Source organism: Mytilus trossulus, chromosome 3 (assembly GCF_036588685.1).
Source record: "Mytilus trossulus isolate FHL-02 chromosome 3, PNRI_Mtr1.1.1.hap1, whole genome shotgun sequence".
Lineage (NCBI taxonomy): Eukaryota > Metazoa > Mollusca > Bivalvia > Mytilida > Mytilidae > Mytilus > Mytilus trossulus.
In genome coordinates, this window is record NC_086375.1 from 50,247,255 (window position 1) to 50,271,674 (window position 24,420).

The 24,420-nt window shown below is 30.8% G+C and overlaps 1 protein-coding gene across 19 annotated transcripts in view; it reads right to left on the bottom strand.

The window, feature by feature from the left end:
* LOC134711750 (muscleblind-like protein 2a) overlaps nucleotides 1-24,420 on the bottom strand; it is a 129,165-nt gene that overhangs the window by 39,768 nt on the left and 64,977 nt on the right. For 13 of the 19 annotated variants that reach the window (XR_010106230.1, XM_063572589.1, XM_063572587.1 and 10 more), the window contains one exon: nucleotides 16,201-16,728. Coding sequence is in view for 18 of the 19 variants with exons in the window: in XM_063572589.1 (XP_063428659.1) it covers nucleotides 16,201-16,425 (225 nt within the window). In the remaining variant the exon portion in view is untranslated. Of the gene's footprint in view, nucleotides 1-16,200; nucleotides 16,729-16,849; nucleotides 16,875-17,507; nucleotides 17,638-18,258; nucleotides 18,346-22,202; nucleotides 22,228-23,032; nucleotides 23,058-23,132; nucleotides 23,443-24,420 lie in introns of those variants that run through there. The other 6 variants (XM_063572595.1, XM_063572598.1, XM_063572596.1 and 3 more) reach the window with 6 other exon arrangements.

Sequence of the window (24,420 nt, forward strand, 5' to 3'; positions counted from 1 at the left end):
TGAATGACCGCTTGGTTTGCAGTCAGATATTTTTCATTTACACTTTAAGTTTTCCAACTCTAATGCCATTTTGGTCTGCATGTCCATTTGTTCTTATGTTTGTTATTCTGTTCATCATTAGGTAATACTTCAAGTCATTGTTGAGGTCACATTGACTTAAACTTTCAGCAAACAGCTTTATCAAGCTTTAACCAATATTTCATGGTTCACTTAACATGAACATGTTAAAAAGGGAGTGGGACTTCAAGTGTTCCAGGTTCAAATATTGCAAAGTGTTTCGGATCTTCAGATTCTCACTTATTTACATTTGTCACAATCCAGTCCAGACAAATGTTATGATCTTGAAATGCAAAATCCAGTATTTTGATTGGTTGAACTCTTGAGTCTGAGTACCATAAACATACTCCAAATTTTCATAACAGCAATGCATGGACATAATATAACATGTATCCTAGATATCAAGTAATACAAATTAGAACCAATGACCTTTGTGACAGTTAAGTTATTACAAGAATTATACTAAAGTTTTTTTCTGGTTTTATTAACCTTTAATGACCTCATCGGCGAAACAGTACGGCTGTCCTTATTCTCAGTACAGTTATCAATGGGTTTACATGATAAATATAGTTCTAATACAGGAGAAGTATTTATACTATTGATATTAATCCAGTAATTGCAAAAGGATATATTATCCTTAGCAAGAATGAAAGGATGTTTATAACATCTAAATCAAAGAGGCTGTCATCCAGTAAAAAAATCTTAATTAGATGTGGTATGATCATTGGCAATGACTTTCTAATAGAGACATGTATACATGTCACTGTTTGACCTTCAACAATGAGCAAAACCCAAACCATTTACCTCTCCCCATTTATGAGACCCCTACATCAATATCATAGTCATTTAGAGGAGAACATGACCAAGAGAGCATACATAATAGTACTGATTTTATGTTATTATGTGGTTATAATTAAACCAGTTTATTGAATTAATAAAGGTGACATTGTAAAGCCGAATAAGTGACACCAATTATTCTGACCAGAAAAAGATGTTTAACCTACAAACGAAAACTTAAAAATGTTTAGCACCAATAATGCAATATCAAAAGCCCTGAAATTGCTGTTTATCATTTATTACTAGGAATAATTCAATTTTCTATGGATTATAATTAAAGTTCCAACTATAGCAGATTGTTGTCTGGCTCCTCAGTCTAGGTTAATAAGTTCCTGAAGTCAGTCAAGGTAAACAAGTCATTATACAGGCTTTTTCAAATCAGAAACAAAAAATATACATTTTTACATTATAAGATTTACTATGCTTATGAAAAAAAATTCATTTAAACTTGCAGGAAAAACTGATTGAATTTTGATAAATATAAAGGTCTTTGTCTGTTTTTCTAGAAGTTTGTGATTGTCCCTTAACTTTAATGAGGTCTTTCATGAAATGACTTGTTTCTCTGTGATGCATTATATCCCCATTGTAACATACAGCATTGACTCAAGTATCAGCACTCTGAATGGATGGATCTATTTTTTAATTGGATACAATAAGACATGTTACAAAGATATAACATTGTGCAAATTAAAAACATGTGCAACTTGCATAACAATATAATGGTTAGAGAATGGGGAAGACATTCATATTATTTATCATCTTGTTTTTCTCAGTTATTATCATATACTGCTTGACCCAATTACTGTCACCTTGAGATGAAAAAAAAAGTCTGTAACATGAAATAAGGAAATCTGTTACAAAGAAATCATTGGACATTTACATATTGTGTATTAAATCTATAACATGAGACAAAGACTGTTGCTTTTCTGAATTAAAAACATTAAGTCTTCTTGGCATGTCCAAACTTGAGGTAAAAAAAGAAGAAGAAATATTAAGAAGGATCTACATAGGTGATTGCACATGTATAGGGCATGAATGTCCTACTGTTAGTTTAACTTCTCTAAAATTTGTTTGTTTATAATCATTATGGCTATTTTTTACAGATGATGTTTTGACTGGAGAAATATGTTATATTGACTTCTCAAGTGCGATTCTAATGGAAATGTTCAGTTGACATTGCATTCTAGCCGCAAGTCTATTTTGAAAATTACATGTATTACCAGATAAAAAGGAGACCATCAACCTTGAGACACATGCAATTGCATAATAAACAAATGGGCAACACCAGAGTTAAATAGAAATCACCCATGTGTAAAAATGGCATTTATAAAGTTCTTATATATAGAAATGCATTAAAAAAGCATGTAGGCTGTTGGTAACACCAGTCTGTAAATTTATCATAATTACATTATTTGCATAAAATTTACACACATTTACATATATCATACAGTCTGTTTAATATTATCAATCATATTTCAAATAATTTGAAATTTGAAAAAGTCAACATTTACATTAAATTTCATTGCAATTGCAAAGGAATATATTAAAATGAAGGGAACATCTATGATATTGAACAGTAAATATATTCATCCAATGTTTGCGTTTTTATTTGATTTGAATAACATGTAAATTAGTTGGCACTGCATGAAAGCTATACAGTAACTCATTTTTATTTTTGCAGTTTGTTTTGAAAAAATAAATATAAAATAATGAAATAGAAATAAGAGGGGACCCTTCAATGCCTTTTTCACAGAAGAAAAGGATCTCAATTTCCTTTAACCTGAATGTGCTCTTAAATGCAAAGTATATGCTGGATTATTGAACAGAAGCCATGCTAATGCTTTGTTTTGATATGCATTGACTGTCCCTTTACTTAAAAAAAAACTTCAGAAAAATTGCTATTCAGTTATACCAGTTCTTCAAAATTAAGTACAAAGTCAGCAAGTTTTTAATTTTCAAATAGTTTGGACTTGACCACCATAGATAAGACATTTATTATTGAAATCACATATGATGCATTAAAATTGGTACTTTTGGTATAACTCCCAGGTAACCTCCATCTTGGAATGTGGCATTCCTTTGTTTTTTTATATGTGTAACTGTATATGATAACAAGCTTTCAAGTGAGTCAGACTACAAATGTTATGTCAGAACTGATGAATCTATGAATGGCATTAATAACACAAGTTTCAGAAAGAGAAAAAAAAAGGAAGTGTTCTGTTGCTGAACATTTTGGTTGGATGCCATAGCATTGAATTACATAACTTCAGACAAATAACATAAATGCCGGTCTTTGAGTCATACTGTTTAATATCTTGATTTTTACTTTTTATTGTAAAACAAGAACTGAAACCAATAATCTTAAATCTCAAAATTCCATTAATCTGCTTACACTAATGGAGAAAAGATTACTGTTTATTGTAAAATACTGCAGTTGGCTTCAATGCAGAGAAAAATATTTTGAATAATAATGAGGAATATTAATTGAAATATCCACTACTGGGGGTCCCATACTTTACAGGCTCTTAAAAGTCACATTAAGTTATGCCTTAATTTTGAGTTCTATAAACAAGAAATAAATTTATTTTAAACAAGTTGAAGCTTATGCAGCCATAAAATCAGGAATGTGCAGGTTACATTGCCAAATCCTTTGGATATGTTTTACATCTACACTTCCATCCAGTTTAAAGATTGTACATCCCTTCAGAGAACTGATTCAAAGTGCAGTCTTTAAACAAAAACAGCATCTTTATATATATATTAAAAGATTGCAAATTTGGTCGGTCAACAACTTAATTTTAAATCTCTATAATACTACATGATAGAATCTACAAATATACTTGTATCTGAGCTAAACCAATAGCAGTAGTTTACTTTATATCTCAACTAGGGGTTCAAACCGATTACAGACAAAATAAGCTCCTGTTTTAAGGCATACAGTTCCATCCCAAGATTTTTATTATTAAAAAATAACCATGCAAAATGCACATTTTTTATTTTATTTTCTTTTTATTCTAAAATTAAAGATTCCTGGAAAAGTAATTCTGATGAATAAAAAAAATAAAAATTTAATATCCATTAAAAGAATTGATCCAACAGGAGGAAAGGCTATTAAAATGCTAAACTTGTAGCTTATTATGTAATGGTGTGCATTAACAGATTGGACAAAAATAAAGGCTTCAGGAAGTATAATCAGCATAAATTACCAGAAAAATTGTCTCTTTTGATGCCTGAAACATTTCTTAAAAAAACCTGATAATTATTGCAAATTCTAAATGGATTAGACTAAAGACAGACAAAGAGAAAAAGAGAAATAAAAAAAAATGATTTATTCTTGCTAAAATTAACTTTCTGAAAACCTGACAAAATAAGGCTTAAAGCAATATAAGCCGTCAAAATCGCGATTTTTTAAAATGCTATGAAAGAGATGAAATTAGAAATGATTAATGAATTTAAAGGTTTACATAAAATTTCACGTCCTAAAAACCCGTAATGTAACTGTTAAAGTTGAAAATATATTCCTCATCATTCCGTTTGACCAGTGCAAATGGCAGCTTATTAATTTCCGACACTAATTCCGAAGATTGCCGATGCTGATAAGAATGCGTGTGCTGCTGACCTGGGTCAACAAAAATGGACGAAGAGGTAAGATGTTGCATGTTAATCTTCGTAGTTATTCATTAGTGTTGCATTGCAGACGATTGTGTTTATATTTTTAAGTAAAGATAACATTGATTTATTCTTATATTTCAATTATTTATAACTAATTTCTGGTCTCACTTGCAAAGAAAATAACCGAAAATAGATAGAATATCCATTGGGGGGTCCAATTGGGGAATCGCCGAAAGTGTGCGTGTTTTGTTTACAAAATTATTCAAGTCAAGTTTTTTGGTACACCATTACACTATAATATACAGGCATTTGTTTCACAAACAAACGAGGTTTTTCGGTGAATGTATAAGAAATAGAACCGACAATATTTGCTGGGATATTAAAAGTTGGTATATATCTTCGCATGAATACCTCGGAAGAGTACGTAACATGTATTTTAACGCGAAGGAAGAAATAAACAAATATACGTTTTTCAATAAAACAAGGACACATATATTTTCTTTCGGTACGTATTCACAACTGTTGTGCATTATATATTTGGCCTATAGACAACATCATGTCCTCTATCAAAAGATCGACGTGGGATAAAACATCGTAGGGGTAATAGGAACCTCATGATTTATTTTCAATCATTGATTTCTCTGTTGTAAAAAAGAACTCAGCTTTTCAATTCTGGATGCACGATATTTTTTATTAGTTATTGACGTTGAGCTAATTATAATTCTGTATATCATAAAAATATTTTCTTCATGATTTTGTACATAAATCGGGCAGTTTGTTGCATTTGTCATTACAAGATTTTTATAGCCAACTATGTGGTATAGATTTTACACATTGTTGAAGGCCATACGGTGACCTACATGTATGGTTGGAAATTTCTGCATGTGTTCACAAGTCTCTTGTGGAGACATGTCTCGCAAGGTTTCTACACTTTATATAGTGCTGTAGTTTATTGATAGTCTTGTGATAACAAAATATGTGTCAATCATAGAAAATTATATATTTTTGAGAAATTTCTTACCGACTACTTTTCTTTCCTCAGATTTCAGATACTAGAAGCAGGTCTACCACACCTGAAGTTCATTCTTCGGATGGAATAAGGCCCATTCGTGGGAGGGGTAATAGGAGACGGACAGCGCGGGGAAGAAATAGGAGGAGAGGTGGCAGAGGCAGAGGCAGAAGAGGCCATAATAGAGCCGTACAAGGACAGCCAGATCCACTCAACAGGGCTGAAGTAGCCGCACAGGCCAGAGCTGAAAGAGATCGTCAGATGCAGGTAATCTATCCAACATTTACATATCAACAAACTTTAACTGTTTCATTTTTTTCTTCATTCAATCAAACATTTTACTGAAAGTGCTGTGTGATTTGCCTTGAAATGTAAAAATACTTTATTTTTCAGGAACGAATTGATGGCCTATCTGAAGATCAAATGAAATTTACAATAATGGCCACGTACAGGGAACAACCTAGTTTTCTGTTCAGAGTACTGGAAGCAGTAAACCAACAGTTTACTGCAAGTGAAACTACACCAGAGCCAGATCCAGAACCTACATCAACACCTTTAGTAGGTATTCCAACTTGGTGTCGGTGCAGCAATTGCAGAGAAATGCCAAGTGAGGTTGAAAAAAGATGTTGCAACCAGATACCTCAAAACAGCCACTCTACACTACATGTAAGTACTATTCTCAGTTGACTGTTGTCTCATCTTATATTATTCTTTATATTTTGACGTTTAACAAGAAACTTACTTGGATTCTCATTCTATTCAGTTGATTATTTATATGCCAGCGTCCTCCAATATTAAAAAGAATGTGTGGTTTAATTGCAAATCAGACAACTATCCACAAAAGAACAAAATGACACAGACATTAACAACTTAAGGTCATTGTACGGCCTTCCACAATGAGCAAAGCCCTTACCGCATAGTAGCATGTTTTCGTAATCTAGTGATTTTTCTAAACAATGAGACCAGTAAACAAATGTACATAAAAAGTTAAAAAGATTTGGTTGCTTTAATTCATTTAATCACCATGACAACATACACCTTTTCATCATTTTAAGTCTAAGAAATGGTTTCTTTTATATTTTATTTGTCTTTTAGATTGCTGACTCAAAAAAGCAAAACTAAAAACTCAAAGTCGTGTCCCAACCTTAATGAACACTAACATAACTTCAGCTACTTTTCAATAGCAAACTGTAACAAGAGCGAACCCAAATTTTCACAAATATAATAATACTTTTTTAAGAAAGTAATAATTATATTGTGGCAATTAATACAGCCATTACACTTCTTTGCTCTTTTATTGATATGAATCAAACATGTACAACAGCTTTTATTTATTAAAACTTCTTAAAAAAAAACCCTGGTATGCATTATAATTAGTTTTCTATTTGCACAAATATTCTTATCCTGTTCTTGTTATACAGTTAACCCCTCATGAATGCAAAGAGAGGCACCATCTTGAACAGGATTACATTGCCTTACATGGAAAATATTTTTTTAATAAACGTCACATATGGTCGAGGACTTAGAAACGTCTGTATCATATCTGAAATGGACTATGATTAACTAAATTTTATGAAATAAACATCAAAGCATGTTTGTTTTAGAGAAATGAAGGTTTTTTTCTAATCTGAAGCACTGATTACAATTTCCATGTGTAACTCGTTATTTTTAATGAAAAAATATCATTTTGATTCAGTTGCATACAAAAGTGATTAATGAGTTATCTACCCTGTTTGGATATTGAAATGCTGCTGTGAAAATGAAATAAATTTAGTTTGATTAGAAAACATATTAATAATTCAATCTTTTATTTAATTTAGTTTTTCAAGGCTAAACTTGCAATTAAAACGTCTAACACTTTTCAATATTTTTAATAGCCTGCATTTTATGGTTTTACTTTCCAATTAACAGTTGCACATGACTGAATTAAAATGCATTATTTCGTAATCAATGCACCGATCTATCAGGAACTTATTTTCTGTTTGATTAATCGTTTACGCTTCATGTTATCAGCCTGGAAATAACATTCTATCAGCCCTATACATTCATTTAACAAGGATAACCACTTAATAAACTTGTCACAAAAAAAAGCATTTATGTCAATGGTCCTGATTGTGTAAATATTGATTTGGTCCTGGCCCATGTTAATGTAATGCAATAAGTCTGCTATATCACATTCCCCCTAATTATAAAGGATTTCACTTTTTTGTTCTAGGAAGCAAAGTTCAGCTCGGTTCAACGTCTCAATGATCAGTTAAGCCAATATTGAAAGATAGATCTTACATTATTAATAGGATACATAACACAATAGCTTGTTTGTCAATAAAATACAATTAAAACACAGGAAATTCCAAAACAAAATAAAACTATGAAATAACATTGGGCTTGATAATGGGTTAAATGTAAATATTTATAATCAGATTTTTATTGAAAGTTTTACTTAAATTAACTGTTGTTTTTTTTAGGTGTAATACCACCATTGATTTTCCCCTATTAGTCTTTGTTAAATTTGCACTTTTCAAAAAATTGTTCAGAATTTATCTTTGTTTCAAATAAAGAAATACTTGACATGAGTAAAGTTTAATCCTGTCCAGTTCTATAGAAAAAGTTTCACATAACATTTCATTCAATACAAAGAAAATGATGGGTTAAAAATGGAATTATTTCTATCTTAACCTTATGATATATACTCTACTATACTTTTTTAAAGACTAAAGTAGATGTACTAGATTCTACCATTTACTATTTAATGCAAACATAATTTAAATTGTTGACAAAAAACACATTTATTTTTATTTCTGTCGTAATCCATTCACACTTAGCCAGTTTAAATCATGGGTATGTATTTACTTTTCAAAAAATCGTACAAAGAACCTTTATTTGTCAAGACCCATCATAATGGAAGCAGTTTTATATCATTGAACCAGTATATTTAAAAGATTTTTTTTTTTTTTTTTAACTTTTTGACTTTCAGCCAATTCCATGTTAAAAATATTTTCCTTTCTTGGAATTTGTATTCTTCCAACCTTTTGGCCCTAGAACAGAAATGTACTTGCTATTTTCATGAGGGTGCATTTCATTGTCAAGAGATATAGATCAAAGGATTGAAATCCACAACTGTTCATAAAACTGTCTGCTATTCATAAATTCCATATTTATATGATAAGACTTATTTAATCTGTCTTGAAGCTCTGCAGGAGAAATGTACATTTCATAAAAAGGTGTACTTTCTATGGGTATGACCTAATTGAACAAGACAGTCCATGTGTTGAAGAAATCAACATTCCTTCAGCGATCTGGCATTATGCCATTATACATGCCTAACTTTTGCTCATCAAAACACAATATAGGAAAGAAGATGATTTACAAACAAAGAGATTATAATTGTCAGTGATGTAATGTGTGTAGAAACATTCTATTTTAGTACGGAAACAATGCACAGAAATTCTGATACCAAATTACAAGACAAAAACATAGAAGAAACTGTCCTTAGAGTATGCCTTAGAAATTAGGCCAATACATTACAAAAACAATAGTTTTAGGAGCATGTGATGGTTTCACAAGAGGATTTAACTAAAATACATGTATGTTCATATTTCCCTTGGTTTGGAGTGAAATATGAACATGCTCTTATTTCAAAGATGGAGTGTGATAAAAACGGCAGAAATTGCTGTTAACAAATAAGATATTTCTACAAATTAGTCAAACACACATATCTTTGTATAACAAGGCTGACACCCTGAGTATCAAGACTTTGTGATTCAGTCTGTGTATAATTCTTGATTTGTTGAGAAAAAAAACATGCAATCTTCTGATCATGTAAACTGTACAGTCAGATGTAAAACACATTCAATCTCCAGATGTAAACTGTACAGTCAGATGTAAACTGTACAGTCAGATGTAAACTGTACAGTCAGATGTAAACTGTACAGTCAGATGTAAAACACATTCAAAAAGCAACAAATTAAACTAATTTTTGTTAATTCCTGTTTGCGTTTTGATCTTGACATTCCTTGCCCGTTTTATCAATAAACAATTGCTTTGTGAGTGTATCAATGTGTTAATACCACAGCCCCTGTACTTTACAATTCTACTAATTAGTTTATATCATCGTTAGGATCATTTATATCACGTCTGGGAAGAAATAGACATTTAATTTACCACACAAAAAGATGAAAATCCCTTTGCAATTCAACGTCCCTGTAATACTTTTACTTATATATTCATATGTATAGTTATTTGAAAATAGAGTTGAGAATGGAAACAGGGACTGTCCGACTGTGTCAAACAGACAGCAACCCAACCATAGAACAGACAACATTTGAAGGCCACCAACAAAGTGTTCTTGGTAATTTGTATTTACTTCTATCAGGAATGCCCAAAGTCAAACATTTAAAAGCCAAAAAATTTAAGCTTAAATATGTGAGGACCTTATGATATTATCAAAAGGGACCTAGATCAGAATAGTCGAATGAAATTAAAAATCAAATTAGCTCCCTATCTGATTGGTACTGCACAATTCAAGAGGACTGGTGGATCTTAAGGAAAATTAAATCAGTTATTTCCAGAAAATTCTGCATCAATATATATATGTATATAGTAATGGGATTATGAAATTGATTTTAGTAGAATGAAACTGTGCAATTGCATCTGTATCCATAGAGACTGACATGTCAACCAGCTACGTAATTTAAAACCAAATGAAATTTAATGCACAGGAATTTTCTTATAGAGGAATCACAATTTGCTCAACAAATAAGAGGATTTGATGAGATCAAGAATATTACACAGGAGACATGCAGTTCTATGCAGCTCAGTCTCAGGAAAGATAAAATACATTGAATATAGATTATTTTTTTTCTCTAGACATGTATTTTCCACTGTAAAGACAGTTCTTTTCACATGAGAAATATGATAATATGATGTCACTCAATCACTTCATCCTAATCAAAATTGGTAATATAAATAATTTGACTTTTTTACCCTTATATCATAGCGTGACACAAGTTTGAAATCAACAACTGTGATCTGTATGTTAAGCAAAGGTCAGCATTCTCATGTTACAGCCCTTGAAATATATTTTCCTGGTTAATTTTTTATTGGTGAAGAAACTTGCTATTGATTTATCTATAAATGATTAATAATTTACAACCAGAATTAATTCTTACGATATAAAATCAAATTTGAGTCGATAAAACATGCTCAATATGTGTTAAAAAAGAACAAGTAAAGGAATTTTACAAAGAGTAATTTAGTGCACAAGTTCATTAACCATTCTTTTCAATTTCAATCAAAGATTTATAATATAATTTAAAATTAGTAACAACTTTAAGAAACGTGATACATTTTATTTGTAAAATCATGCAAGGTAAGTAATTAAGCAGTCTAATGACATAACTGTTCAGTCTTTTATTCAATAGTATTTTTAAGAAACCAACAATAAAATTGAAATTCATGACTCAGGTCACTGATTTTTAGAATAGAAAACAGTAGAATGTGTCAGATGCCAGTGATTAGACTGTTTGTAGTATACAAGCATGCTGACTCAAATGGTTATCTTCCTTAGATCACCATAACTTTGTACTAAAGGCATTTAAATGTCAATCTAATTTTTACTCATGAATTTTTACAGTAAATTTTCTTATTCTATATTTGATATATTCTTTCTTTGTTTTTTAAGGAAGTTGATCTGAAACACCACAAACAATGACTTATTTGTAAAGCCTAACTTATTCATCTACACAAGTGTTTAAATGGAGAAAAACTTCCTCAACAAGATAAAGCATTGGCTATCTGATAAATTTTAGATTAAACAGATACTTCACCTTAAAATAACCTTTATTGATCATGTGACAGCCAGTACATAAGTGTTAATTTCCTCAAGTACTGGACAGTATTGGACATTCCTTTATAAATATTTACATACTATAGGAACAATCTATAGGTCAACACACGGATTGTCCAATAAAGATAAATTCTAGCCAGTTTTATCACATTCTAGGAAATAAAATGTTTTTAAGATGAAAATTAAATTTGTTCCTATTGAAGTATTAAAAACTTCCAAAGGATTAAATACATCTATATTTATCTAAAATAGTTACACCTGTGTCAGGGTATGAATTGTAGAACGAAATTTATCAGAAGAAAGGGCATACTGCTGACTAAACAAAGACAAAGGTCCTTAACAAACTGTTGACAATTGTATTTTGAATGTGTTTTCTTCTTGAAGAGTACAACTTGCTATTGAAATACTGAACATCCATTCTCTACTGTTACTGTCAAGTTTATTACATATACTATAGATAAGCAACATAAGCAAAAATTTAAAGCCATAAAAATATATGAAACAAGGCTGGCAGCAACATTAAAAACAGAAGCTCTTTCCAAAATACAATGTCCATTTACTATGGTTAAGCTTGCACACTTTTTATCATCAGGAAACTCATGTGACCTACTTTCTTAAAGGAAAAAATAGTTTCAGGTTTAAAATAAAGACGTAAATTTAACGAGAAACCACATTAACATCCTTGTTACTTAACTTATAATGGTTATAAGGAACACTTTCAAAAAGGAAGTCAAAACTACAACTTAAACTGGCTTACTGACAAAAAATCCAAGTGAATATTTCCTTCCAGGTGATATTGTAAATGGAGAAATAAGGGAAGAATCTCATTCAAATTAAGAACATAAATTATATTGAGCATCACATTTCTCCCTCAAAAAGCTTAAAGCTTCATATTGCAATGCATACACAATCCTTATTTGGCTGGCTTTGAAGCAAAGGCAGGGATCTTCCTAGGTATGGTCTCTCCACAAGCAATATCATAACCAAGTATATAAAGGCTTGTTAGAGCAGTCTTGTTTATAAGTTAAGATAAAAACAAGGCTTATACTTAACAGTAAATACTAGCCTCTGATCCATTTCTAAAAGAGAAAAGGCTAACTTAATGTAAGTTTTCTTGAAGAACCTATATTTTACCTTCTATATTTTATTTTTTTGGGAGACCTTCAGGTACCTTTTTCTTGTTTTAATAGCACAAGTACTTGTTCACAGAAGTCCAGTTTTCTCTCATTTCTGTCAAACTTAAAACTATTTAAAGTACATCCACAATGACAATCCCTATTGAAATATCTACTGATCAGCAACAAATATCTATGGATTTTTTTTGGTGGCTATTTTGTCTATCCAAAGAAAAATCACCCTACAATGACTGTCTTGGGGAATATATACAGATCTACTGAATGACTGTCTTTGGGAATATATACAGATCTACTGAATGACTGTCATTGGGAATATATACAGATCTACCGAATGACTGTCTTTGGGAATATATACAGATCTACAGAATGACTGTCTTTGGGAATACATTTGTATATACAGATCTACTGAATGACTGTCTTTGGGAATATATACAGATCTACCGAATGACTGTCTTTGGGAATATATACAGATCTACCGAATGACTGTCTTTGGGAATATATACAGATCTACCGAATGACTGTCTTTGGGAATATATACAGATCTACCGAATGACTGTCTTTGGGAATATATACAGATCTACCGAATGACTGTCTTTGGGAATGTATACAGATCTACTGAATGACTGTCTTTGGGTCCCAAAGTTTGGAAATATACATGTCTTCAATCACTTTCCCTAAGAATATACATAGGTCTATAGACACTGTGCCTGGGAATTAATTCAGGTTTATAATGACTTAATGACTTATGCCCCTTTATATCATATATTCAGGCCAGAATGCAGTGACCAATGTTTAGAATTTATACCAGTCCCAAATTGGCTGTATCTTGGAAAGTATACAGGTCTTCAATAACTATGCATTTATGGCTGTCCCTGGTAATGTTAAGTCACAATAACCACACCTGGGAACATTTAGAAGTCCACAAAGACCAACTAGTCTACAACCTGAGAATATATACTCCTTAACGACTAGTAAACTGCGCCACTTACATAAAAATGAAGAAAAAAATGAAAAACAAACAAATTGTAGTTTCATGTATTTGTACTAATGCCTAGAGGCAGACCACAAGGATAATGTCACCATGAATTTACTGCATGACCGAACAAATGATCATCTTAACAAAGTACTAAATAAATATTGTTTTAGTATTTGTAATGTCCCTTCAAAGTTCTACATAGATCTCCAGCCTAAACTGAGTAAATATAAGAGTAAGGTAAACAGTTGTGTTGGTTTTTCATACTAATTTGATTAAATCAAACATGTACTGTCTGGTAATGTGTAAACAGACCAAATTGGCTGGAAAAGGGTAAATAAATTTAAAGTTTAATAAATGCACTTAAATCCTTTAATATATATTCAATATAACGGGTAGGTCATTGGTGTAGGTCAATTGATGTACTGGACTGTCTAAGGATGGAAGGTAATATCAGGTCAAGTCTGCCAAAGGTTATCCAATTACAATTTACAAATTACTTTGATGATGACACTAAAATTCTTACATACCTAGCTTGATTAATGAAAAACTAGATATTTCACAAAGGATGGATAAGTGTTTGATGTCCAGAGGAAGGTATAAAATGTTAGGCAATGGACACTAAATTAAGATTTGTATAAGACAAAGAGCTGAGTAGGATTTTTAACATTCTCTCTAAGAAGGTTATAGTTCAAAGGAAGACATATGATCATATTTGATCACATTTGGTCAGTCTTAGCACTGTTCATAATCACATGTTCTCCACAGATTTAAATTCTCATGTCTTACTGGATATGGGTTGAACATATGACAACAAAATCACCAAGGACTTTCTATCCAGCAATTTTTCTACTAACTTACGCCATATACTTATGTACATGTAAGATAAAAGAAATAATTCCAATGATATAAAACATTTAAAATCTTTGGAGCAAAATTATCTTGACATGATTTATAAAAGCCAAAAATAAAACCATGGATTTAAAGATTTATAACTAAAACTTAAGATTCAAAATGTCAACCATGGATTAAGAGCAACACACTGTCATTAATAATCATGCTACTTAAAAAAGTCTTGTGATTATAAAATGGATCATTTTTTTGTACCAAGATGGCTTAGACACAATTGAAGGTTGCGTATAACAAACTATATCTTATATGAGTTCAACAGTGTCTAGAAAACTTATACTTAAGGGCTATACAGCTATTTCATTTGCTATTTTTTTGTATATATCTTCTTTCACCTTAAACACGATTTTTGTGACTGTTTAGAATGGTCATACAAAAAATGTATTAAGATAGAATTGAAATTTTGAGACTTGTGAGCAACAAACACTTTAAAATAATACATATAGAACAAAAAGCCAGGAAAGGAGTTACAATATCTTAACTGTTGGAAACCAGAAACTGTCAATAATCTGTAGTCAGCCACTGTCTCATCTGTTTTAGGTAGACCACATAAATGTCATTTTCAATTATAACATAAGGACATATTTATCTAGAAAATGAATTAATTTATTACCAATAAGCAATAACCATCAGGAATACAGAATGATTTTCCTTCATTACCGATCACTAATAAAATATAACTAATATAATTTAGTCGTCAAATAAATCGTTAAACAGTACAAAACTATTTTTACTAATGTTATTTTATGACCTTTTTACTCGTTCAGTCTTGCAATGATTATTCAATTTGTCTCTTTATTTGTTCTGAATTAAGTTTGCAGAAGTGATGTCTCAAGCAATGTACACTAAACCTTGTTTAAAATATTTAGTACTTTATCTGAAAACCAAATTTGTGACCAAGGAAAGAAATAACTTTATGAGTTACGACTCTGAAAAATAGTATATTTATTTATCTGGGGTATGAGGGGCATTCAGACTTTAAACATTTTACTTGCAATTAAAATAATGGACTTGATAAATTTACTGGTGTCTAGAAATACTGAGTAGATAGAGGCCCCAGCACTTCTCTAAAAGATGATAGCCTATATGGATTTTAAAAAAAAACATAATAAATTGTGACTACAAATACATTGGCTCTGAAAAATTTCTTTATCACCACTTGTCTTTACCAGTTTCACTGAATCCGCTTAATTTCTTTTTTTTAAATTTTTTTTAGCAAAAACTAATTCAAGTCAAACAATATGAATCAAACAGTAACTTTAACGGATTTGTTTGACTTGTGTTTGTAATTTTCCAGGGAATGAAGTTTGTATCTAGTACTGACTCATTGTACCTGTCTATCTGTCACCGGTACTATCACAGATGTACAAACATATGATCAACAAAGTCATGTCTCAATGGCTACGATTCAATCTAAATTCTCTTTGTTTCCAACATGAAATGATTTTACTTCACAACAAAAGATTTAATCTTATAAAAAGTATCTTTATAATTCGTGATTAGATTGATTTTAAGAAACTATCAATGTCAATTGGGTATTATAATTAAAGATGCTGCTGTTATTGTAGTCTGGTAAATTACAAGTGTTCAAAAACTTCCCCCTAGGTATTACCTATTTAGTTATAGAAGTGACCAACCATTATGTAACAAAATAAAATTAAGGAGTAAATTCCATTCCAGTCTTTTATTCAATTCTTAGCTGTCTAGGTCAATGGATTTATATTGACCTAGTAGAAATGAAGCTAATCCACAATCTCCATACTTTTGCTTGAGTATTTGGAGCTTGAGTATTTGAAGCACAACAAATAGAATAAATTCCTACCTTTATTGAGTCAAAGCAGGCTGTGACTCTGCCATTTTGAACCTCAACATGTGGTGGTGGGTGAGCGAACTTGCATTCTGTGTCTGGTCGTGTACATTTGTTCCGCTGGAACTCACGGCAAACTTCTAACGTCAACCATCGTGAGTCTTTAACATTATTTGGGAGCATGGTGCCCATTTGGCTTACACCAGCTAAGTTCACCACTGCATTGTTCACCATGGCCATAACAATTTAATAGGACTTAACTTTTATGTAAAAAGTAACTTTCTTTGTAGAAAATAACTCTGAAAGACTTAGGGTAAACTTTCACAAACAAATATCATAAAAACTTTCAACACTTAATAATAAAAAACTTTGTAAAATTGATCACAAATAAATCCACTTGTTTTACACAATCACAGGTTACATGGGTTTCTTAATCAATATTATCCTTTATGGTTTCTATGGTGATGACTGTTGTATGTTGCTATGGTAATGACTGTACTTTATGATATGATGTCGTTCTTCCTCCAAAAACTACTTGCTTTTCTGAAAGAAGAAAATTATATATGGTTAATTCTAACTTGAACAAAATAATTTAATATAGCCAGCACAGCACAACAACAAAATAAAGCTTTTACTCTTAAATATTTCATACAGACAACCTTACTGTATGTTCCAAATAATGTCCGTTTGAATATAACCATTTGTAAAAGGCTTCCTAAATACTTTTACAAGTGTGACAGATAGTATTTCTTATAAGTTACTGCTATGTAAGTCCTCCTGAGGTATTCTGATCATGATCAAGGACAAAAATGTTTATCAGTGTAAAAAATAATAATCGTTTAGTCTAAGGAAAATCCCAATTCAAAAGATATCTGCTACTACAATTACAAGGAAAGATTAAATATCATTAATTTTATCAAAAAATGTTAATTTTACACAAGGAAGCGTTATCTTGACAGATATTTTAGACAAATCACAACAGTATCATTTATTACATAAAATGTTCTTCATGTGACTGATGTTATGCTTATTTATCTCATGAAATTCAACAACTGCATATTGCTATATTTTCACTGCATCCGGTTAAAAAATCATTCTGAATAAGTTTTTATATCCTGTCAAGTGACCCTATCTCAAAATTCATAATTGCAAAATTCAATTACCAACTCTGCTTTTATACCTCTCCAAATTAAATTTTTTCTTGTTATATATTACAAGAGAAAAATATGAAAATCTTTTTATGAATAATTCTCAAAAACATTTTCAATTCAACATGCAGACTTCAACCTCTATAGTACAGAATTATATAAATATATATTTACCAGCAAATAAAGGCAAGACAAAATAGGAATATTCCGTTTCAACAAAATAGTCAGACAACTATAGACTGCCTCAAGCAAGCACAAGGAAGGAAATACCAGAAGGCAGAAAATAAAACTTCTTTTTGGCAAAGGATGCCATATGTAAAACATTCTAGCAATGTCAGAAAAAGTGATATTATCTAAATTTTCCTGTTTGGCTGGAAACAATGGATAGTTTATGTCAACTTTCATTAGTGAGTAAGGTTGAGCAACATCAGATCAAGTATTATGGCCTGTCAGCAGCCTAATACATCAAACCATATGTCACTTCTTATAACCTCCCTTTAATAAAAATCTTCTCTAGGTAATAAATAGTTTACTTAAACCAAATATTGTAAATATTTTATAATATTGAGTTTGTTTTTCATTCATTACATTAATCAAGACATAGCAACTAAATTTCATTTTCCTCTTACAAATGGAAAGATCAGATTTAGACAAGAATCATAGTACATGTAATACAAAAAGTTCTATACAAAGAAAAAATCTTTTCTCTATTTTTCTCTTTTTAAATGAAAATGTGGTCCGTCTATTTAAGTTCGCCCATAATATCACATTATATTTTGTCCTAAATAATACCTTCCCAAAGTTTTAACAGATTATCAAAAATAAAAGGCGCACCTCAAAATGTCACGTAATGCACTTACGTTGCATGTTAAATTTGCACATAAATTCTCTTAAAACAAATATCATTGTCCCGTATGTACATTACCTGTGGTTTCTCAATCCTTGAAAACACAAGTAATTCCAAAATCTATTACATAATTTAACTTTGCTTCATGTCTGGTTAACAAAAATCACTCACAAAAAGACGAAGAGAAATGACTCATAAACCCTAGTTATCTACCTTTATCCTATCCAGTGTTCCTGGGAAATAATACTGCACATATGAGAGACCTTTGCATCATACAAGAATTTTGTTAAATCGGTTTTAAATTTGTATGCACCACTGTCTGGCCACTTAGCCGATCGATAAATAAACATGCATATCTTGACACAACCAATCTCCTTTTGACTCGTCAATGAAAAGAAAAACCTGTTGCAAAATTATGCAGTCATATCCATAATAAGATTTATTCAGTACATTGTATTAAACGAGGATTTTTTTTTTTAAATCAATAAATTTCTCACATATTTACTCAGGTTGAAAATGTAAATCTTTTAATATAAAGAAGCAGAAAATAGATGAAATAGATGCTGACAGCTTGAAAAATTGTTGTTCATGTTATACTGAAGTGCAAGAGAATAGTGAGTTAAAAACAATTCAACATTTTGGTCTATTTGAATCTAGACTTTCATTCATATCATTTAAATGCCTACATCTTTATTAATCATAAACTGGACAGAAATATCTAAGTAAGAAATTCCAGTTTTGTTTTAACATTCAATTCAATCACATCTTTTCTTTCAATGAACAAAGAGATAATGGCTGCGTTAAGTATAAATATTTGCTTTAAGAAATTAAAAACTGAATATCTAATGTGCTTTATTTAAATTTCTTATCTCAGGTTAAAACTCAATAAAATTGAACAGGGTTAATGCTATTATCTTTTTTATACTCTTGCAGAAAAACATCACACTTAGCAGCACTTAAAACATATTAAAAGAGACCATTAAGTTTTATCTGTGCATTTTACAACTATTGACTTCCAACCTTTAAGTTTCTTTATATGACCCTGTTTAAGCAACACCTTAACGACCGTGTTTCTTATGTTTGCGTAGTCTGTCCTACCCAGTTTGTACCTATATCTAGACTTGTCACCATTGCTAATAAAGTCAACATATATCAGCCCTACACTTCTCTGGTTCAGAATCTAAAGGACTATGGGTAATCTCATTTTTTTGTACACCAAAATGTTATGTCATTGGATCAATTTTCAATGTTGTAAGCTGATCACAACTTTTTTGTGTAGGCTTTTAAAAATATTACCCAGGATGCATTAGATTCTGAAACAGAGAATCAATGCTTGAGGGGTTATGGTTTTCTCTTCCAATATCAAAGAGAATAGTGACCTCAGACTACAATCATAGATGAGATGATAACATGACCTTGTGGGCATAGTCTGATGAACCCAACATCACCATGTTGTGTAAGATATCATCAGGCTATTGGTCTACTCCAATTATAACGTTCATAAATGAATGCCTCTTCTGCCATTTCTAATAGACATCATTATAGACAATGATATACATTAAATTAGATAGCCTGTGTTATGCATGTGCTCTGCCAAAACTAGAGGATATTTTGAAGTACTGTCTGCAACCCAAACATCTTAATGCTTGTCAACTTTATAGAACTTGACTTGTCTGCACTCTTGAAGATCTTTTCTTTGCTATTGGCAAGATTTCATGGTTATAATTATGTTGGAATTTTATATGAAACTGAGAATGAAAGTTATTATTTATTGATAAAACTATTGATTTCTTTTTGTTATCCAGAAAAATAGAATTTATGCATTTCTTTTTATTACTTTCTTTAATTTATATTACTTCCACTGAAGACATAAAAAATTTCCATTTAGATCAAACAAAAAAATAGGTGGTCATTTTACATGAAACTGGTATTCCCAGTAGAGTGTTTTTTGGGAATTTTTTTGGTAGAAATTAATTTATTCGATAAACATTATAGCTCAATACTATTTACTCTTTTTTTCCGACAATTACCAATGTTTGCCTATTGTTACTTACACAACAGAATATGTACAACAATACACTGAAGTTGACAATGATGTTTTTACCCAACATATTTTAATAATAAAGTTATAATTAGTACATGCTTACCCACATTATATTGTACTTTTAACTTGAGACCTACATTTATATGACACCTATATCTATTCATCCATTTTCAATTTATTTTAAATGTTATATCTGCATGATGCAAGTGACATCTTGAAGGTGACTTAAAATAATGTGTGCACCTCTTATCAAGCATAACAAACTTATATTTTTATTTTCTTTGCATTGATATTGCATGGTATAAAGATTCAATACTTATCATATATAAACTTGTACACATTTTTTTCAATGAGTTTAACTGTAGCCAAGGGAAGTATTAAGTATACAAAATTTTGGTAAATGAAAGAAATTTGAAATAAGTTTGAAATTTTGTTATGCCTTGATAGTTTAAAATCAAAAATGAAAATTAATTGCCAGTTAATAACAAAAGGGATAATTAAAGATCAACCATAGATATATTGGGTAATCTAAGGTCTTATGGACCAGACCAACAAAACGCCAAGGAAATATCAAGGAAAACTTTATTAAATTATCTCTTTAGACCTAATATCAGAACAAAATAACCTGTCTCAATCATCCAACAACTGAGGGTTATGCATATATTATAACAATACACTAATGGATTCTTCCCCTCAAGTCACTAACGACAACAATAAATATTTACACAGGAACTGCCATAAAATGACAAATCTGTTTATATATTTATATATGTGTCTTTGTACTTGAAATACAAAATTGTCTGTGAATAGCATTGACAATTTATACGGAGGGTTTCAGGAGATCTGATCCATTTTTTTGTTTAACCAGTTTAAAATTTATCAGCATTCACTATTGCTGAATTTATAAAATTCAACCCTAATTTGTAAGTGTTGGTCTGTATATTTTGCATATTATGTAATGATTTAAACATAAAGTGATAGTACCAAGCCCCATTTCTTTGATGACCAAAAACAGTGAACATGTCAACTTCTTTGAAAGTTTTGTAATAGCAAGGACTATTACACTATGGGACATGATTCACCTTTTCCAGACAAAATCTCCCAACATATCTTGTTTATAAGTATACAAAATATGTGAAAATATGATTTCAATCCAAGAAGGTATATCTATGTGAGTTCACGGTTGTATTCAACACGACTCATGAATGTTACACGCCACAGTCTTAATTAACACGTAATTGTCACAAATAATCAACCTTATCATATAACTACTGCACTTTAAACACAATAGTACAAGCACACAATACAATAGCATTGTGTGTGTATGCACCGAGGACAAAAATACAAGGAAATCATAGTCTGATTCATACTGAGCTAAAATAAACTTCTTGACATGGAGCTTGCAGAAAAATGTCTCGATATCCTAGGTTTAATAAATTCTGTAAAGAATGTAAGCATTCACTACCTTATAAATCCAACAGTTAACCACACACATGCCCTTAGCTCTATAACATATGACAGCGTTCACTTCACCTGACAGAAAACTATACCCAAGGTGTTAAAGAAGACATCAATACACCCATCATACATGCAAATTGTTCAGGATTATACTTTTCCTCAGACTCAATGCCTTCAGTCACAATAACAGCCAACAATATATTTATGAATTTAAACTGTACCATTGGTCATATCAACTTAATAAAGACCCTTTATATTATCGTAAACCTAATTAGTATGGCTGAACACGATTTTAATTTTGCACATCGCAACTGACATACAAGTGATATTTTTGGTATTTATATCGTGTATTAGAGTTTTCAGTTTATATTTAAAGGAGAAATGTTTCCCTCTGTACCCACCAATCACATCCTTCATTGATACCCAAAAAAAAACCAGACATATGTTTCACTCAAAAAAATAAGCAAAACACAAAGAAAACCATCTCTTATACTTTAACAAAACATTACTCTTTACTGACCTTCTGAAGTGACCATCTTCAATGCATCTTATAATCTAAAGAAAACAACAAGAAATTCTCAGGTAAATTTCTCACTGCCCAGCTGCCAGCCATAACAAGATGTTTCAGTTCAACAACCTAGTCACGTCCCATATAACATTAAAAAATCACATTCACCCATAAGCATATTAATCCAGTCACTGTCCATGTCAGTTGCACAAATCCTATAATCTGTGTGGACACTTGAGAGAAGGTCAATGGGTTCATAGGACAATGGTCAATCAGATAAAGTCTCCTACCTTTAAATTACCTGAAGATTTTAGACTGGACATGGCTTTTGTATGACTTTAAAATTGAAGATAACTGCAGCTGATAGTGTTTTATCAATCTATCTTCATCTTAACAGATGGCTGTTATCAATGGGGGTAAAAATTATAAACTTTTATAGTTATATCAAAAATACATTTATTAATCGTAATATTTATAGAACAGTATTTATAATGGGAAATTTAAACTGTTCAAGAACTGTTCCCCCAAATGATCTTTGGAAATACTTTTAAATGGATATATTTTTGTAAATTAATCTGAATATGATAGCTGAGTGCAGAAAAAAGCATTTAAGATTAATGTACATGTCCAGGGGAAAATGGACAAAGCATTGGTGTGCTTGATATGGCATTAAATATGCTGACTTAAGATAATGAGATAGTGTATATATCATAAGAAAGTTTCCTTGATTCCCTGATTTGTGTGTCGACAACACAAATTCAACCAAATCCAAAATTCAAATGACATTAAAATTTTGTTAAATCATAATTTGAGAAGTCGACATAAATACATGTTGTACTTACAATATCAGGACAGATGATAATAAACTAAAATCCATCGAAAATATAACTGAAAACTAAATTACCATTATACACTTCTTCCTTGTAGATTATTAAGATTTACCTTGAATTTCACCTGTGACAATATATCAACATCCTGTCATTGTTAACATCCATTTCTTAAAACGCAACAACACACTAAATCCTGTATCTATCGGGAAATTTCTTCTATCGGAAAATCCCTCAGAAACAAAATGGCTTCCGTAACTGATATAGATTCATTGAGATTTAAAAAAAAAAGTATGACCCTGTAATTTACATTTTTATCCCGCTCATCTCACTATACACCACTCCCCATTTATTGACAAGGTAAATATCAAGCGACTAAATAAACACTTTATTTCACCCCTTATCTTCAGTTTATATTTCCTGTTAGATCTAACCCACTACATTTAACCAGAAAATAGAAATGTCTCTGTCCTATTTCAGGTAAAAAAAAATTGACTACCTGAGCAGAACAAATGTCTATTAATAGAAATTGAAAGGCAACACCAAAATGTTTAGCATCTGAGGTCATTTAAGGTTAAACAGAAATCAACTATTGACCTAATTTAAATAGGTATATCTAGTGATCAATTATTATAAATAATAAATTGACCCGAAATGGCAATTTACTTCTTATACTACAGTAAAGATTAAGTTTCAACTATAACGAAAGGTAATAAAAAGGTCTTCGATTAGGGATTTGTAATGTATTATTTTAGAAACAATATTTGTTTGTTAATGTATTATTTTTTTATATCTATATGTATGATATCAAGCATTATTTTTATTAAAGCATTTAACACATAAAATGAAATGAAAATATAGTTTTAAGCATGAAGTCATGTTTTAAATTAAACCTTTTTCTGCTTTTCTATTTTAAAATATAAGTCAATTATGCATTTCAACATGGTAACCTTGTCAAATTTCTTAAGGCTTAAAAAACCCTTGAACATGATAGTGAAGTATGGGGTGGCATAAAACATGTACTCCATTATCTGACCCTGCAGATAATCACTGGATGATATAACCAGTCACCATCTTTTACCTTGAGATTAATTGTGACTCATTTCTATGATAAAAAGTACTTGTCAACCCAATAAAAACTTTAAAGTTACACCATAAACTGCAGATAAAAGGAAAAACTACTGAAAACTTCAGAATTGTACACCTGTAAAACTAGTTAATTGAATGTAAAAATATCACGTGAATTTACCCTACAAATCAAATTACTATTCAATTTCAATGTCATTTGCTGCAAGTATATCGGTATAAAAATGGTAATGCAAAGTTAACACACATACACACAACTTTGCAAGAACAGCAAAAATTCTTATATACCCCCTCCCCCGTCCCCACAAACTTTGTGA